The sequence below is a fragment of the Mercenaria mercenaria genome, chromosome 12 (genome assembly GCF_021730395.1).
Source record: "Mercenaria mercenaria strain notata chromosome 12, MADL_Memer_1, whole genome shotgun sequence".
NCBI classification, from domain to species: Eukaryota; Metazoa; Mollusca; class Bivalvia; order Venerida; family Veneridae; genus Mercenaria; species Mercenaria mercenaria.
The window spans coordinates 75702516-75722185 of NC_069372.1; the positions used below are offsets into that span (position 1 = coordinate 75702516).

General features: G+C 34.9%; 1 protein-coding gene across 3 annotated transcripts; it reads left to right on the forward strand.

The window, feature by feature from the left end:
• The first annotated feature begins 398 nt into the window (after positions 1–398).
• On the forward strand, positions 399–19444 carry LOC123534027 (glycosyltransferase 1 domain-containing protein 1-like). Of its 3 annotated transcripts, none has more exons than XM_045316059.2 (11): positions 399–668; positions 3408–3556; positions 5268–5373; positions 5840–5891; positions 6400–6439; positions 7866–8093; positions 11026–11081; positions 13584–13627; positions 15350–15470; positions 17311–17409; positions 19250–19444. In XM_045316059.2, exons 1-11 carry the CDS (start codon positions 601–603, stop codon positions 19394–19396), a joined length of 1110 nt encoding a protein of 369 aa, XP_045171994.2. In that variant the 5' UTR covers positions 399–600; the 3' UTR covers positions 19397–19444. The 3 variants fall into 3 exon arrangements, with proteins under 3 accessions (XP_045171994.2, XP_053376328.1, XP_053376329.1); XM_053520353.1 differs by lacking the exon at positions 19250–19444 and adding an exon at positions 18775–18982; XM_053520354.1 differs by lacking the exons at positions 11026–11081; positions 19250–19444 and adding an exon at positions 18775–18982 and having other exon boundaries at positions 7866–7951.
• Positions 19445–19670: the final 226 nt, after the last annotated feature.

Consider the following 19670-nt stretch of genomic DNA (forward strand, 5'->3'; position numbering starts at 1 on the left):
CCCCTCATCGATGTGGGTTCAAGTCTCACTCGGGGCGTTGAATTCTTCAAGTGAGGAAGCCATCTGTTCTGTTCTGTTCTGTTCTGTATTAATCCTTTCCTTTCTTCGTAGGAGAACCGCACTGATGCGTAATCCTTATTGAATTCTGGAATCCCTCCACCAACACAAGATAACACAAGTAACAGCTGGCTTACGGAAGGTCGGTCTTTCCACCCAGTGCCAAGCTACGGATTTTGGGGTCGTGGGTTCGATAATCGGGTCGGCCGTATGATAATCGGGCCGGCCGTGTGTTCTCAAAGACGATTTGATAGAAGACATTGTTTAGTTTAAACATATTTTATTGCAGATAGTATAGATAGATTAAAGAAAGTTACTTCCCTTGTTTTGTGCAACGCCATTTGTTCAGTTGTAGTTTTGTCAACAGAATGAGTTGGCAACCGAAACTGAAAGTTTTGGAAATAACGAATATTCTATTAAGATGCAAACAAAATAGAAGTGAAGAAATGCAAATGGAATGCACTTTCTTAGGATTAAGGAGTGTGCATGTGTAGTTGATTCAAGTTCAAAAACCAGCCTCAGTCTGCCTCAGTCGGTATTGAAATGAAGGCGTTATTGTTGTCGCCTCTAATGCAACTCAGTGGGAACTTAGCTACAATTTCAAGGATAAAGTAAGTTCTAAATGCGCGTTAGTTATTATAATGTGTGTGTGTGTTATTTGAATGTTTCTACATCTACGTTTTATTGTTTTAATCTGGGTCGTACTCTGGGCTAAGACAAGTGGGATATTTACAGATAATCAGTAAATGTAGTGCTCAGTATTATCAGATTTTTCAGTCTATGAATTTACAGTTTGTGTGAATTTACATTTGTCTACAAAATTGCATAAATGTCATTTTTATGCGAGTTTCACAAATTTTTGTTAACTAATTTTTTTTTTTGCTTTTTTGAAAAGGAAGTGGCTAGGGGTCTGGTAACAGACCTCTAGATCTGGACCTCTAGATTTGGATCTACAGGTTTCCCAGTAGTTTCCGGATCCAAGTAGTTTTCCGGACCTTTTACATTTCGTGCTGTGTAGACGTTACATTGTGGTAAAGCATCTGGGTAGTCTAATTAATGAGACCTTGGGTAGACCGATTTTACATTTTGATATTTTATGTTGTCTACCTAGAGGATATAAATGTATGAGGCCTGAAAAGGGGCAGTTAACTCCATTGATATCTCAGTTAGTCAGAGTAGTTTTCAGGACCTTTCGTTGTAACAGTTGTAACCTTTCTGTAAAAGTAAGCATTTCCGATTTCATTATATATATTCAAAATTAAAACATAATTCTAAAGCGCGATGATGATTTGAAAAGTATATTTCACGAATTTAACAAATACTAGATTTAAAATACAAGTGTAATACGAATTCTGCATGGTGTTATTGAAGAACCTAGCTTTTTTTCTGTGAAAAATATATGTTTCTACTATGTTTTGTTTGAAAGTTACTGGCAAAAAATAGCGATTTCGGTCCAGAAACTACTGGGAAACCAGTAGAGGTCCTGTAATCAATATATATGTACTGTTATGTTCTGTATATGGTAATTGCTGGGGAAAAGTTGCAAATATATAATTGTTTTAAAGTTGCCATTATGATACAGTTTTTTGTAATTAAATTTTTAATTTTTTATGATCTCTCACTCGGATTGGAGACGTATTGTATATAAAAAAAAGGTAAAGGTAAATTTTATGTACCGTTGCTTTGTGAAACAATTAACATAAGCTCTGTAGAGCTTTTTAGCAACCCTATATTAAGAACAGTTAAAACCAATTATACCTTACCCCCAGCAATTTGCTGGTACCAATTACAGCTGGGTCGACTGAGGCAATCATGATAAAGTGCCTTGCCCAAGGACACACTGCAATGGGAGTATCCAGGATTAGAACCAGGGGCCTTCACCTTCATTGGAAAATGTCTTAGCCCTCTCGACCAGTGCCACAACTAGTCCTCTCGACCGCCACTAGCCCTCTCGACCAATGCGTCCACTAGCCTTCTCGACCAATGCCTTATCGCACCCCTAGTCACTGCCTTTCAAAGAAATGGAAATCATCAACAGTGACTAAAAATTCACAGTTTAACATTATTTATGCTTGCCATAAGTATTTATTAGTCAGTTTTATGCTGCGATTCAGTAATATTTTTTGCTATTTTTTTACAGCAGAAGATAGCAATATATTTTCCACTAAAATTGTTATATTTCACTTTAAAGAAGGTCATATCTTCCTCTTGGAATTTGAAGAAATATCCTGAAGTATGCATAGTGAATAATTTAACAAAAGTCGGGGGTTATATATTTTAAACTCTGAAAACTCCCAGGTTGCTTGAAATTTACAACTTGCACAGCTATTATGGACTTATAATTATGTCATTCTTAACTTCTCTACTATCAGGTGCCAAATTCATAAGGACATTGACATCAGTTGTTGCAAGTTGGTACTCACTGCTCGCCCGCCGACAGTGCCTGTTACCATGAAAACCAGTTTTTGGACTTACCTTGCTGTATTACCACAGGTTATTTTGAAAAATCCCCAAAAAAGTCACTGCAGTTTTGTGCTGAAGTGTTATTTCAGCAGCTTTAGTATACTATAAGTCTGTAAAATAGGTTATCTTATAATATCAAGGACACAGATATTTACGACCTTGATGATATGTAAACATACCACTTTCATAGTCCTGATATACCCGATTTTTATCAAATCTAACTTCTTGTGTGATACAGATTATCAGGTTATGATGATGAGTACCCAATGCAAGAAGATTTTTCTTAACAAAACAATAGATACATACAAGATAATAACATGAACTCATATGTTATGACCTACTTTCATATGAACATCAGAAATTAACAAAGATAAAGTGAACAAAAGAAATAAATAGATACAAAAATATGTTAAAATGTGAGATAACATAAGGTAAAGGTAATATAAGATTTATCTAACTTTCAGCCTGCTGGTGGCAAGTGATTTTGCCTTTGCGACCAGTGCGGACCAAGATCAGCCTGCACATCTGAAAAGCAAGCAAGTCTCTGCAGAGATGGATACTTTCTTTTTCATTACATATGTATTTGTAAAGTAACCTATCCAGAGCAACAGCCTCTATGGAAAACTTAAGTGTATAGTGAAGGTTGTATTTTACTTCTGTAAGTGGATTCTCGTATGAACGCTTGATCAGAAATCATTGTCAAATTCATTTTGTCAAAATTAAGTTCTGGTGCCATGGAAGGAGTCAGCAATGTTGTGACCCCAACTCGATTCAACCCCACAACCTTTGGGTTAAGCCAACCACATGACCACTGTCCTTTTAAGTCTTTAAATAAAGTTATGAAGTATGAATTGATATCTATGTTTTGTTTGTTCTGTCTTAACTAGGAAAGGATTAGAGAAGAGTGGCCTACAATGTTACCTGAAGTGTCCACTAGAACTCTCGGACAGCAAAGCACTGGAACGTGTTCTTGATGAGTTAGACATTGATGTTGTTATTGCTGTACATGTGTACAAGTCGGGAAAGCTTCTTGTTGGTTTGTATGAACAGAAGCTTAGTTTTTGAATTAAACAATCCATTATTCTTGTAATAGTACACATTACAACAAACGAAATTATTGAGTGTCAAACAGGATTTTCCTATGTTTTCACTAGAGGTTGAAAACCTTGTCTTACACCCTATAAGATGACTGTTATGCTATAATTTATGAATGAATGCAAAAATCTGTATGCTACTATAACAAAATAAAGCTTAACCCTTACCCTGCTAAATTTTTATAATGAACTTGTCTATTTTTCAATCTGGACAGTACCATTATCTGCTAAAAGGGGTGCTCACCAAAAAGATACTGACTGAATGGCGAACAGTGCAGATCATGATCAGACTGCACAGATGTGCAGGCTGATCATGATCTACACTGGTCGCAAAGGCAGAATCAGTCGTGTCCAGCATGGTAAGGGTTAAAAGAAAATGTTTCAAAATTTTACTTCTTCATAATTTGCAAGAAAAAGAATCTACCAATGCTTTTAGGTGTGCCTGGAAACATCTGGCTCTTGGGTAACTGTTTTTTTTAATGTATTCTAAATTCTAAATCATAGTAACCCCTCCATTACCTCAAAATTTTGGACCTAAAAATGCACCAGAGGCCATGATCTCATGCCTGTATTTCAAAAATTTCCAGGGGGAGAGCCCTTTAAGTTCAGTTTGAATCTGGGTCATGTAGGGTCAAAAACTAGGTTACCAGGTCAGATCAAAGGAAAAGCTAGTTAACACTCTAGAGGTCACATTTATGACCATATCTTAATGAAACTTGGTTAGAATGTTAATCTTGATGATCTTTAGGTCAAGTTCAGATCTGGGTCAGATGGGGTCAAAAACTAGGTCACTTGGTCAAATCAAAGGAAAAGCTTGTTAACACTCTAGATGCCACATTTATGACTTTATTTTCATGAAACTTAGTCAGAATGTTAATCTTAATAATCTTTAGGTCACGTTCGAATCTGGGTCATATGGGGTCAAAAACTAGGTCACCAGTTCAAATCAAAGGAAAAGTTAGTTAGCACTTTAGAGGCCACATTTATGACCATATCTTAATGAAACTTGGTCGGAATGTTAATCTTGATGATCTTTAAGTCAGATTTAAATCTGGGTCAGATCGGGCCAAAAACTAGGTCACCAAGTTAAATCAAAGGAAAAGTTAGTTAACACTGTATAAGCCACATTTATGACCGTATCGTTAAAGTTAATGTAACTTGGTCAGGATGTTAATGTTGATGATCTATAGGTCAAGTTTAAATCTGGGTCAGGTGGGGTCAAAAACTAGGTCACCAGGTCAAATCAAAGGAAAAGCTCGTTAACACTCTAGAGGCCACATTTATGACTGTATCTTCATGAAACTTGGTCAGAATGTTAACCTTGATAATCTTTAGGTCAAGTTCGAATCTGGGTCATGTGGGGTCAAAAACTAGGTCACCAGGTCAAATCAAAGGAAAAGCTAGTTAACACTCTAGAGGCCACATTTATGACCATATCTTATTGAAACTTGGTCAGAATGTTAATCTTGGTGATCTTTAGGTCAATAGGTCAGGTGAGCGATACAGGGCCTTCATGGCCCTCTTGTTTTCAGAGCAGTGTTTCTTTCTTGGTACATGTATGTAAAAATGCAGCCTCACATGTATATTAATAACTGTAACTTGTTATGTTAAATGTTACTTATCTTAATTAAGCATTTCTGTTTATTGTCATAGATTCTACCAAACCATACCTCCTAATCCTTGGTGGAACTGATGTTAATGAACTTACTGGTGACAAAGAGAAAATGGACATAATGACAAAGGCAGTCAATAATTCAAGGTAAAAGTTGATTTCTTGTTATGAGAAAAGATTCTTTGTAGACTGCTTTATCCTGTTATAGCTAGTCTATGTATATTTAGTGTTAGCAAAAGAAATCTTATCTCCTTGATACACTGCTTTAAATAAGGCCTTACAAACAAATATTTTACTTTGTCACAAAAGCATTTTACAGAAATTGGAAAAAAAAGTCTTAAGAACCATATGGAGGCAGTATGGAAAATATTGAACAGAAATAGAGAATTCACTTTTATGTTTGTTACTTCTGTAGGCGTTACTCATTTTTCAGCCAGTTTGTCTCAGAACTACCGTTATGTGTCAGAGGTATTTTTTACCTGATCAGTGTATGCACATGTACTAAATTGTTCTCCACAAACAACTAACAACTTTGCAACTTAAATCAGAGAAAGAGGAGAAGAGGTCCCCACTTCAGTTGTATTACAAAGCTGCAATATAATATATTTTTCAGGCATATTGTTGCATTTAGTGAATCATTGGTTAAGAAATTCAAGTCCTGCTGGGTAAGTTGAAACATTTTCTTGAACATGTAACATGTTACTCTGAAGTTGATTTCTTATTATTTGCTCTTATATCTATTTTTATGTTTAGAAACAGATTTGTTAACAGTGCTATTGCTGTTCATACATATAAATATTTTCAAGTGGCACAAATATTCTTGTTTGATAAACATGTTCCCTGAGATTATGTTCTATTTTTTGTTATTTTACAAACCAAAGAAATATATAATAATTAGTATAACTAGTCAACTGTAATGTGATGCAGTTTACCATGAAGAAGTTCATTGAAAATGTAAACATTATATGTAAGACAATCCCAATAAGTTAGAGTTTCACCATGCAGGCCTTTAGAATAGTGCAACAAAGTCTATGTCAAATTTTTTGGGAAAGACAAACATAGTTTCTGAATACTTTTTAAAAAGTTTTTAATGAATATTTTAAAGATCTTTCAAATCAGAAGTGCGGAGGGGTCATAGAATGAGGAGAAAAAAGTTTTGTTTTCTCATTTTAGCCAGACTACAATGGTTCAGACATTTCAATTATTCCACAAGGTAAGGTAATACTTCTATGTCATTTCATATTTTACAACTTGTCGTTTCATTAATGGTGTCAGTTCATTATGAATTTGGATCATTTCATTTTCAAATTGTCGTTTCATTTACAGTGCCGTCCCACATTCCATTTTATTAAGAGTGTCATTTCATTTACATTGTTATTTTTTTTTTTTACAATTTGTTGTTTCATTAAAGGTGAAATTTCCTTTACAACATTTCATTTTGCAATTCATTTACAATGTCATTTTATATTTTATTGAAAGTGTCGTTTCATTAACAGTGCTATTTCTTGAATAGTACCGTATCATTTAGTGTTTTATCATTTACAATGTCAGTTGATATAGTGTAGTCCGATTCATTTTGACTTGACTATCGGTATAAGGAAACAAATCTCTGTTTTAAGCTAATATCCTGTGAAAAATATTGTAGTTTCGGGTGTTACAGTTGCAGAAATACTGAACAGCTTTTCATGATGTTATTTTTTTTGCATTTAACCTTTAGCCTGCTGGCGGCATTTGTATCTGCCTTTTCGACCAGTGCAGACCAAGATAAGCCTGCACATCCGTGCAGGCTGATCATGGTCTGCACTGTTCGCTATTCAGTCAGTAAATTTTTAGTAAACACCCCTTCAAATGATAAATGGTACTGCCCAAATTGGAAGATGGACCAGTCCATAATAGAAATTTAGCATGGTAAGGGTTAAAAGCATTGTCTGTTATATGATGTTGTAGTATTTTGTTTTCTCAGAAAAAGATGGATTAAGTCAAAGATCAAAGATCTACAAGTGTAAAGAAACAGATTATGCAATTCACTTATGACCATAGATAATTTCATGATAGTCAAACAAAATCTTGTTTAATGACAAAAATACTATTTTTGTGCTTTATATATAATGTGCCAAGTTCTATTTAACCCTTTAATACCTTGGTAAATTCCTATAATGAACTTGTCCATCTTTCATTTTGGACAGTACCATTAACTGTTAAAAGGGGTGCTTACCAAAAACATACGACTGAAAGGCCAGCACTGCAGACCATGATCAGACTGCACGGATGTGCAGGCTGATCTTGGTCAGCACTGGTCGCAAAGGCAGAATCACTTGCCGCTGAGGGTTAAGTAAGCATTTGATCAAAATGATTAGGGTGATACTTTGTGAAATCATTAATTTTCATCGGGAAATAACTTTCGTTTATTTCGTGAACAATGAATTTAAATCCCAATAAACAAGTAAAGTTCCCATTCAAAATTTGAAATCTATACCAGTATGTTTATATCTCCACAAAATAACGATTTTGGTCAAAACCACGAAATTTCATGTCTACCAAATTAAATGATTGTTCAGTATATGATTTCACTAAAATATGAACCGGTACAATTCTGTTATTTATTAAAATGTTTTTCAATTAATTTGTTTGGGATACAGGAGTGGAAGTTTGCCCTAGCAGTTTCTCCATCCAAAGTTACATCCAGAGCCATGTTAGTGTTTCAAGGGAGGTAACCACTGACCAGGTTGGTGAACAAAATGGTCTATATGGTTTTGAGACAGACACATTGCTGAGACAATTGACAGAGTCAGAATCCAGAATCTTTACAGTTGTTGGTGGAATAAGACCTGTGAAGAATCCATTATATCTAATCAAGAAGTTTTCAGGTAGATGGAGTGTACAATGTGTTAAGTTTTTATCAGTTTAAATTCAGTTCTGTGACACAGTCATTACATATAATGGATTTTGATGGAAATTCATTTTTCATCAGTCACTGTGATACATAATTTCTTAAGTCTGAAAAGCTGTTATATTGTTGCGTGCCGCTGGTGGTTGTATTTTAGACAAGATACCTGTACTACTCTCTGGACGGTAACTGTTAATATGTTTTAATGTGTTTAGCCAAATGTGCATCCATATGCTCCACGATATTGTAGATTCAGCCACTAGAAGCTAAATATCATTCAGCCTTGCAATGTCACAGATCTATGCTGGGATTCTAGGCTGGACAGGGACAGTTTATCTGACAATATACCAGTATGCACAGACGGACGAACACACAGACAATCAGTGATAACAAGTCTCTAGTGTTCACAATCTTGTAGACACCTGAATGCAGACTATGGCACCAGGTTCACAGCTATTGGGGTTACACCTCGAGACATCTAATAGGTACAGACGGACGGATGGACAATGACTGATTCACAAAGATTGACTCCGCAAGGAAAACAATAAAAGACTAGATCAAAGTAAAACAAAATTAAAATCAAGTCGGTAAAAGTTAAAAACGTGATTTATTCACAAGAAACCTTAACAAAATGACCGTATAAGCAACGAAAATTAACGATATGAGTGCGTGAGAAAACACCGCGAATAAAACTTTATAGAACGTTTAACAGAGGGGCTGGCGCAGGTGCAACTATATAAAATTTACTTATAAGAATGTATTTATACTATGGACAAAACTTTTATATGAACATTATTTAAAATATCTCTGTAGTAAATATGGCCCTGAAATCACAAAGGCTAGATTTACTGAAAATATTCTACTGGCTTCAAGTTCAACTTATAAAATACGTTTAGAAAAACAAAAAAATAAAAGAAAGCTTTTAAATCTACCTAATAAGTCTTAAAGGTAAAAGAAATTTTCGACTAAGGTATTTTACTTGAATTTTAGAAATGGCCTTCTGTAACAAAAGAAATATTGTCTGCGGAGTGCTGTTTCACAGTCGGGCGCAACGTTTTATATGGTTCTGCTAACTGTTTACTTACAGTGTTAGCAAAATGTTAGAACATGGAAAAATTGTAAGCAAAGGGGCTCCGAAAGGATTGCTAACACTGCTAACAACAAAAAAGTACATGGTTGGCAGCTTAAAAATAGCACCCTGCGCCACCAAATTATATGTGTATATTTTATTTAATTATACAAGTACATAATAACGAGGGGAAAGTAAATGTGTTGCGGTCTTAGAGTCACTTCATACAGTTTACTTTATTAAATATAAGAAAAACGCCCCTGGATACCTCACGAGGAAAAGCGAGAATACATGACGTCATGACTAAAGTGACGTCATAAAGAGCACATACAATACAATATGGCTGCCAACGACTACTTCCGGGTTTGAAAATAAACATTTATGATCAATAACGTACAAATACTTGGGAAATAAACGGTAAGAATTAGCAATATAGATAAAATACATAAGTCTATATTGATTTATAAAAGAATTGTAAGATATACATGCATAAATGACATAAGGTAGCCCATAAAGAAGGGACAAAGGACTGAGCAAGAAAACCGATGCATCACAATATATTTATTTTATATTGTCTTTCTGTTGTCTTCTGGCTTTATGTTGGTACATCTGTCACAAATGTTTGTCAGAACAATTCTTTTGAAAGGTCTTTTTGGATTTCAGTCAGACTTTGTAGGAATTGTATAAAGTCTTACTTTTGCATATTCTCAACATTTTTAGGGGATGAATATTTTTGTTGAGTTAAGGCCCCTTCTTTCTGGAATTGAGTTTGACTGTGTTGGAGTTTAGTTGACTTTTACAGGAATTATCAGTAATATGCCTCATGGGTTTTATGTATAAATGGTTTTTGGCAGAGTTACATGCCTTGGAATAAATAAATAGATGAATTTTGTCATAACTACTTCCCTGAATTGCTCTGGCTACTCTTGGGTAGCTTATGGACAAGTACACACTGCAATTAACTATATTACAATGGGGGGTACTAGTTTATTGTTGTCAACTTATTATGTACATGGATATGAAAAGAATTCAAGATTACTTGTTAATGTTAATATTTTTCTATTTAAACTACACCGAAATCTATGATCTGAAGCCATTATATAAGCCCTAGGTGGCCAGTTGTAGAATGTAGCTGGCTTCATATCACTAAAGGTTAAAAATCCACCCCTTACCCTGAACATTTAATATGTTTAAAAATGGTCTTTACTGTCTTCATTGCAGAGAAGTGCTCTTTCTCTTTCCCAACGTAATTGCTGGCACCCAATCATTTTTGCCATCATTTTTGCCAAGAGAATTATGATTACCCCATCATTTTTGCAAAGGAAATTTTGACTACCCTATTTTTTTTTGCATAGGTGAATATGACTACCAATGATAAGCACCCATTTGTTCCAAAGATCTTCTCATTGATTTTATTAAGGACAGCAAATAGTCAGTTTGCATTTACATTAATGAAATTTTGGTGAGAAGTCTGCCCCTGTGAAATGCATCTTCATGCAAAGTCTGTGCAAATATATCACTAAAAGAACAAAAACAAAATTTAACATTTGAAAGTCTGGGTAAAAGTTTCAGACTTACAACATTGAGGGATACAGACCTGTATGCTTGTCAGTTCTGGGAATAAAGAAAATGTAGGAGCTTGAATGTCACCATAGGATCAGCCCCAACAAAAAGAAAAATGTTACAAAACCAACTTTAGTTTAGTTATACACATACACAAGTTTGAAATATGTCTAGCTTTAAAATCAGCTATGTGTAAACTGTTGGTGTTATTTTAATAAAGAAACTTTTTACTAGATTTTACCATGTTGTAAATTTGAACATTTTTATCATCTATTTATAGAATGGAGACATACCAAGGACAGAGGGGACTGTTGGCTGTTGTTTGTTGGAGCACATGTAAGATGTTTTTAAGTACTAGTAAATTCTCAAAGGTTTATGGACACTAAAAAGCCAAAGGATGCACAAAAAGATAGTATCACACAATGGCTTTGTCTTTTCCTTTATAGAACTTTTTATGTCCCCACACATTTATGTGGGAGGCATGTAGCGCTGCTGCTGGCCGTACGTATGTCCCTACTTCCCGAAATCCTGTGTGTCCAACTCGTTCCACACTATTAGCCTGATCTGCTTTAAACTTTCGCAGATGAACAAGCTAGATGTGAAGATGACTATAAAGGAGGGATTTTTTTCTGTGACTATTTTTACCACAGTTACGGCCCTTTGATAGCTTTGCTATATAGAATATAGAGAAAAATTTGTGTGTCCAACTCCTCCCATTTGCTTCAAACTTTCACAGACGAACACACATGTTGTGCAGATGATGATAAAGGAAGGAATTTTTTTCTTATGAATACTTTTACTGCAGTTATGGCCCTTTAATAGTTTTTGCTATATAGAGGATGGCACAGTATGTGGGGTCATCCATGTCCTATGGACACAATTCCAGTTTAACTTCATTACAATCACATGACAGGTGTATGCTTCACATTGTACTACAGACTTTGTTGTGGAAAATTATGTCTTACACCATCGCTACAATTTGCAGCTTCACTATATAGCTGATTTTACATTGTGTCTGAGTTAAAATGAGCCGCGCCATGAGAAAACCGACATAGTGCGTGCAACCAGCCTGGATCTAGATCAGCCTGTGCATCTGCACAGTCTGGTCAGGATCCATGCTGTTCACTTTCAAAGCCTATTGCAATTAGAAAAACTGTTAGCGAACAGCATGGATCCTGACCAGACTGCGCGGATACACTATGTTGGTTTTCTCATGGGGCGGCTCAAATATTTTTCTTGCTTCAAACATGACCACCATTTCTCTTTTTATTATCATTTAGCACTGACAATGTTCTTCAAGAAACAGTAAGTTAGAGATATTTAAAAGAGGGACATTACAAATGTATGTTTGTTGCAGTGCTTGGGAATTGTCAGTTTTATATAGACTGTTAAATATGTTTATGCGTCAAAGCTTTCATTGTTTGTTTTAAGGGTCATGTCTTCAGATTTACTTCACAGTTTCAAAAATTTATTGGATAGCGAAGTCTATGAAAATTCAGAAATTATGAATGAATATAATTTTAGTTAATAGTTAACAACTACAACCCAATTACTTTTGTATTTCAAATATTTTACTGTGTGACTAACACTGTAGAGAGTTTTTCAACAAATTTTTACGTACTATACTAATGATTTTCATAAATATATGCTTCCTCAACCACACTTAATTACTAAGTTTTCATTTTTTTTGCAAATAAAAGATATGAAAGAACTGTGTAAATCAAAAAAGAAAAAATCTGGATGCATGACACCTTTATCCAATTTATCTTTTTTATGTTAGATAAATTGTATAGACGGTACTATAAACTAAAGTGCTGGGTTAAATGCTATTTACTTTTTTCAATTGAATATAAGTTATTTAAATGACCATTACATAGATTCTATAACTGCCATAGTTAGAAGGGGCCTCCAAGGCGAAGTGGTTAAGGTCACTGACCTGAATCACTTGCCCCTTACCGATGTGGGTTCAAGACTTGCTCTTGGCGTTGAATTCTTCATGTGAGGAAGCCATCCAGCTGGCTTACGGAAGGTTGTTGTTCTACCCAGGTGCTTTACTTGATGAATAATGCACCAACGGTCAGCTGGGGTCTTCTCCACCATCAAAAGCTGAATAGTCACTATATGACCTGTAATTGTGGCGGTGTGCCATGAAACCCAACAGAGAATACAAAAACATAGTTAGATTTCACAGTTAAGTAGATTTGAATCCGCAGCTCACTTGTAAACAGTAACAATAAGTAATACCAAATTTACTATAAAATCATACAAATACCATTTGCCTTGCTCAAGTGATACAAGCACGGTGTTCCAATTATTAGCACACTTTCAACTCCTGGGAGAATATCCAAGTGTTTTGATGTCCACATCATATAACAAGGTATATAATAATGTCCGTGCATAGCTGAGGTTTACCTTCTGTCCATAACTGCACACTTAGTCTTGGAATAGCCCTTTGACTATCATGGCCACTGCCTATATGATTTCTTTCAAGTCAAATGGTATTTCAGTTGGATTTTAGTTTTTCTTTTGATATATTTTAAGTGTTTATTAGTGTACCTTTAACTACTGATATAGGGTAATTCAAAGTCTATATCATAGGTATTACCCATTACCCAAACAAATCTTTCACAGGTGTGCAACTTCAAATTAGAAATTTATGTTCACATTAGAAATGCCATAATTTTTCCTATTTGATGAGTTAATTCAGCTTTTGATCTGCAAGACAATGTTAACTTTGTATTTAACTGTGGAATTTCCTGACATCATTTTCATTGACTGTGTGCTGCATTTTCATGCTGTATCATTATTTAATAATTTTCTGTTTTTATTTTTTTGTAGCAAAATGATTCGTTTTTCAAAAGCTTTGAAGAGGAGGTGCTGAGGTATATTTTCATATTTTGTACTTCATATTCCACTTCTAAGAAAAGGTGGGGGGCGGGGGTATTGTTTTTGCTCAAGTTAGTACGTTTTTAGCTCACCTGTCACATAGTGACAAGGTGAGCTTTTGTGATCACCCTTCGTCCGTCGTCAGTCCGTCCGTGCGTGTGTCCGTGTGTCAACAATTTCGTGTCTGCACGATAGTGGTTTCATTTATGATTTTATTTTAACCAAACTTGCACACAACTTGTATCACCATAAGATCTCAGTTACTTTCTTGAACTGGCCAGATCCCATTATGGGTTCCAGAGTTATGGCCCCTGAAAGGGCCAAAATCAGCTATTTTGACCTTTTCTGCACAATAGCAGCTTCATTTATGATTTGATTTTAACCAAACTTGCACTCAACTTGTATCACCATAAGATCTTGGTTCGTTTCTTGAACTGGCTAGATTCCATTATGGGTTCCAGAGTTAGCTATTTTGACCTTGTCTGCACAATAGCAGCTTCATTTATGATTTGAATTTAATCAGACTTGCACAAAACTTGTATTGCCATAAGATCTCAGTTCCTTTGTTGAATCGGCCAGATCCCATAATGGGTTCCAGAGTTATGGCCCCTGAAAGGGCCAAAATTAGCTATTTTGACCTTGTCTGCACAATAGCAACTTCATTTATGATTTGATTTTAACCAAACTTGCACACAACTTGTATCACCACAAGATCTTGGTTCCTTTCTTGAACTGGCCAGATTCCTTCATGGGTTCCAGAGTTATGGCCCCTTAAAGGTCCAAAATTGGCTATTTCGGCTGTTGCAGCCATATAGAGACTTCATTTATGGTTTTATTTGATACAAACTTCCAAAATATCTTCAACAACAATAAATCTTGGATTCCATGACAAATCAGATCCAATCGTAGATTCCAGAGTTATTTTATATCTGATTACCTCCCCTGATTGTAGTCAAAATGGATTTATATCAGTAAGACTTAGTACTTATAGGACTTATTTGAAATTTCATTATTGTCATTAGTTGGACTGAGACAATCAGGGTAGATAACTATGAACTGATTTTATGTCAAATTACCTCCCTTTATTTCAAATTAAAATGGGTATATCTCCGTAACTAATGAAGATACTGATCTGAAATTTCATTTATGTCAACAGATTTATTTGGCAGATCCTTCTTTTGTTCAGTTACAATAATTTTCTTTTTAATTACTTCCCTTTTACGTTAATATAAATAGCTTATTTTTAGTAACTTTTGGTGCAATGATAAAAGGTGAGCGATATAGGGCCATCATGGCCCTCTTGTTAAACCGCTATTGGTTTATTGTCAGGAATTTAATATCTTTGCATAAATTTAGCATCAGATGTTGTATTGATATAGTTTAATCAGCGAAAAGAAATTGTTGAAATACAGTCTTTTGAAATTTGTCACTTAATATAAAATTTACTACATGTGTATTGTATGATGATCATGTTAATGTAGATTATTATACATGGTAACTTCTGATAATTACAACTCTGAAATGCAAATGTCTCACTCAAATGCAGATAGTTTTGTTCCTGTAAGATAAAATTGTAAAATTAACCTGTAAAGAACTGCAGTCTTTGTACAACAAGTGAAATTTAAGTTTTTCCAGTGGTGTTTGCTTTGGAGAGGTTACACTTATTCTTTGTGGCATTATGGGTGCATGTAATTATAAATGTATATTGTATTTGTCAGGTGTCCTGGAGTAGTATATATCCCAGGCTTGTCTACAGAGGATACCCATGCTGTGATACGAGACAGTTTCGCTCTGGTTAACTGTTCAGATAGTGAGGGAATGGCACTTGCAATCTTAGAGGTATGTGTCTGCTTTATTTTAATGCTGGTATATAAAGTTAGATCCACCAGATTTGCTGAGAAAGGAGAGTACAAGCATTTCAGCCATACACGAGCTCAAAGCAAAGTGGAGGTGATTGACCACTATAACAGTTTGACAAAATGTAATAAATCTGAAGTCACATGTCTGGATTCACACAAAGGTGTCCATTACATGTAGAGAATAAGTTTGTTTTGGTATGGAAGCCAGACATAGCAGTTAAATTAACTGTTCACTGAAGAATATTATGTTGAAGCACTGTTAAAAAAATGGTGTTTAAAAACAAGTTAATAAAGTTATATGTAAGTAGTATGACTTTCAAATTCCACTAATTTTCTTTTAAGTGTATAGCTCAGTTAGTGCTACATTTGCCTACCAGGTAAATTTGTACCCTTTTTCTTAAATTGAATATGTTGATCTAAATTCAAACAAACTTGTTGGTGTATTTGGTAAATTGTGTACAGTAAACCTCGCTTATAAGGTACAGCTTGGGACCTCTAAAAAGTGTTCCTTATAACCGAGGTTCCTTATATCCATATAGCGAACTAGTTCCTTGTAACCGAGGTTTGTATAACGAACACAATTTGTATAGCGAACTTTATTTGACTGACGTTTCGTAAGTGCTATGTGTTCACACTCCGGGCCGACCTTGAATCTTTATGTGAGGAAGTTGCTTTTCTAGTACATTCCTTTCCTGGAGAGATGGTAAGGTAAACTGCCTGCATGTATATGACTGAAATAGTGTTGAAACGCGGCGTATAACCTTAACCACGCCAAAATTGTTCGTCGATGGAATGACCGTATTAAATTTATGTTTATAATTTGTCGGTCATTTCTAACTTCTTTTTAGAGAGCGCTACATAATGACTATAAGATATGTTGCAGTTACTCCCCTTACCTTGCTTGACTGCATGTTATGTGAATAGTCATCACTACTTATATAAAAATAAATGTTCAATTTTTCATTACAAAACTGTTAAATTAGACTACCAATTAAGATTCAAAAGTAGGGTGTTTATGCCATACAGTGTATTACGCCTAGACAACGGCGCCATACATACGGATTAAAGTGTAAATTATACCTATACTTTTGCTATTGTCCATTTTAGCACCTGCTATAATTTTTCATTGGAAATTTGGTAAACTGGACTATTTGCCATTGTTAATCACGTGTAATTAGCACATTTATTTAGGACTTTCGTTCACTATTGTTAACATGAAATACCAAATACATGTAGCTGTCGAACATAATCTTGAGTAAGTATAGTCTACTATAGTTTAGTAGGACTATTTGGTAATTTGATGATATTATATATTTTCTTTTTATCGTATCCGTGAATTAACAAACTAAAGATCATAGAAATGAAATAATCTGTGTTTATTCATGTGCATGAAAGCGATTTTCATGTGTATGTAAGGGCGTGATAGTGCCGACGTTACTCTGACGTCATCAGCGATTCTCATGTTTATTTCCGGTATTCAATAATTTTTATTCTTTATGTCTGTTCGCTATAACCGAAGGGTTTTCCATTGCATTTCGTACTTTGGGACTGGAAAAAGTGTTCCTTAAAACCGAGTGTTCCTTATAACCGAGTTCCCTATAACCAAGGATTTTTACATTAAATAAAGAAGGAATTAGATCGGGGAATTGGAAACTGTTCCTTATAACCGAGTGTTCCTTATATCCGAGTTCCTTATAAGTGAGGTTTACTGTAGACTTATTGCCTGTGGAATTGTTTCTGTGCTGAGTTGAACTCTTCATATCATTTTACAGTGCTTGTACAAAAGCAGCATTTGTTTTGAATTAGACTTTTTGTTTCAGGCTATGGCTTTGAGGACCCCAGTTATAGTGCGGAATATACCAGGTAACACAGCAATTGTCAATGATGGAAAGACTGGTTTCATATATGATACACCACAGGTAAGGCTATTGGTGTCCTTGAGCTATCATACTTGAAATTGTAGTGGGTTCTGTAGCACCTAGAATTGAAGGCTAACTTCTGGTTGTGGCAATAGTGCTGTTTGTGGCAACATAAATTCATATGACTACTGCTGGTTCTTAGCTATAGTGCTACCCCTTATTCTAAATATAGTACAGTCTGTGGCAACTGAAATTCAGATGACTACTGCAGGTTTTAACTATAGCAGTCTGTAATAACTTAAATTCAAATGACTCTGAAGGGCACTTTGTTACAACTAAAATTCAAATGACTACTGCAGGTTTTAACTATAGCAGTCTGTAATAACTTAAATTCAAATGACTCTGAAGGGCACTTTGTTACAACTAAAATTCAAATGACTACCCTTGTTCTAACTATAGTGCAGTCTGTGGCAACTGAAATTCAAATGACTACTGCAGGTTTTAACTATAGCAGTCTGTAGCAACTTAAATTCAAATGACACTGAAGGGCACTTTGTTACAACTAAAATTCAAATGACTACCCTTGTTCTAACTATAGTGCAGTGCAACTGAAAATCAAATCACTTCTGCTGGTTTTAACTATAGCAACATCTGTGGCAGCTAAAATTCAAATGGTGCTGAAAGGCAGTTTGTTACAACTAAAATTCAAATGACTAGCACTTGTTCTAACTAAAGTGCAGTCTATGGCAACTTAGATTTAAATGACTACCACTTGTTCTAACTTTAGTGCAGTCTATGGCAACTTAGATTTAAATGACTACCACTTGTTCTAACTTTAGTGCTGTTTATGGCAATTAAAATTCAAATGACTATGCAGATTCTAACTATAATGCAGTCTGTGGAAACTGAAATTCAAATGAATACCACCACTTGTTCTAACTAAAGTGCTGTCTGTGGCAATTAAAGTTCAAATGACTACTAAAGAATCTAGCATAAGTGTAAACTATATACTCCCTGTTGTGGCTTATAGTATGGTCAATGGTACCTGAAATCCAGTGGAGCACAAGAACTAAGTGGCACCAGTAAAGATACGTGCTTGTTTTTAATACTGTTATATCATTTAATTTTGAATTTTCTGGACGTGGATTTGTGGATTTAAAATTTTTAGTATAAGATGAAAAGTAACTTTACCAGTTCATTGGGATTGTATTTTGTGGCATTACTCAACCATGAAATTCATGAAAATCAGTCCTCCAATATGTTTAGAAAATTAATGATTTCACCGTATGAATTTTCTTCATTACCTGATCTACTACATCATTTAACTATAATATAGTCCAAGTCAAAATCCCCTTTATAGCTGCTTCTGTTATTTTCAACCACTTTTCAAGCTCATTTAGTTTAGTTTATACTAATTTGTTTCAGCTCACTTGTGATGAAAGCTTCAAGCTTATTGTAACCACTCTGAAGTCCGCTTCCTGGAAAAGCCAGTACTGGTGTCATATGAGAAGTCATGGTCGTGACCCCAGTGGGGCTCGAACCCATGACTCCTGGGTTGAGCGGCCGGCACATTATCCACTAGACCACTGCTCCCCTCTTCAAGCTCATTTATAAAATAATATATAATGATTATTTGGGATATCATTTTGACCTATCAAACAATGTCACAACAGTTTTAAAAGTTCAATTTTTGAAGTCCTAGTCTAAGAATGTGTTTATTCTATTTTGGGTTTTTAGAATGTGAACATAATGGCAAGCAATTGAAATTAAATTCTATATACTATAAAATATGTACATCAGAACTTTCTAACTTAAAAGACATATTGATATATATGCTGGAGACAGCTGTAAGAAGAGCATATTTTACAAATTTTCTCTAATATTTATTGTTACCTTGCAGGCATTCATAGAGAAAGTTGAGAGCTTGCTTGAAAATCCAGATCTAGTTGGCACAGTTGTCCATGGTGCATTCAGCTATACATCTGAGGAACACTCGGTAGAAAATGAAGAGAAGTCCTATTTTACATTGTTGAAAAAGTACTGTTGAATATCTTGGATGTACCTGGAGTACTGTTGAGTATCTTGGATGTACCTGGAGTACCTGTAAGTCATCATTAGTCAATGATGTTGATTCCATGTTTTTCCAAAATGATATATAAAACAGATTTGATATTTTGTGAATCAAAGATCTCTACAGTACAAATAAATAAATCATGGTTTGGCAGTTTTCATTTTGAGTTGAAATACATAGGTATGTTAATAATGTATGGATTCCAAAGGCTTTAATACAATATTTGAAAACAACTACACAGTCTTTTATA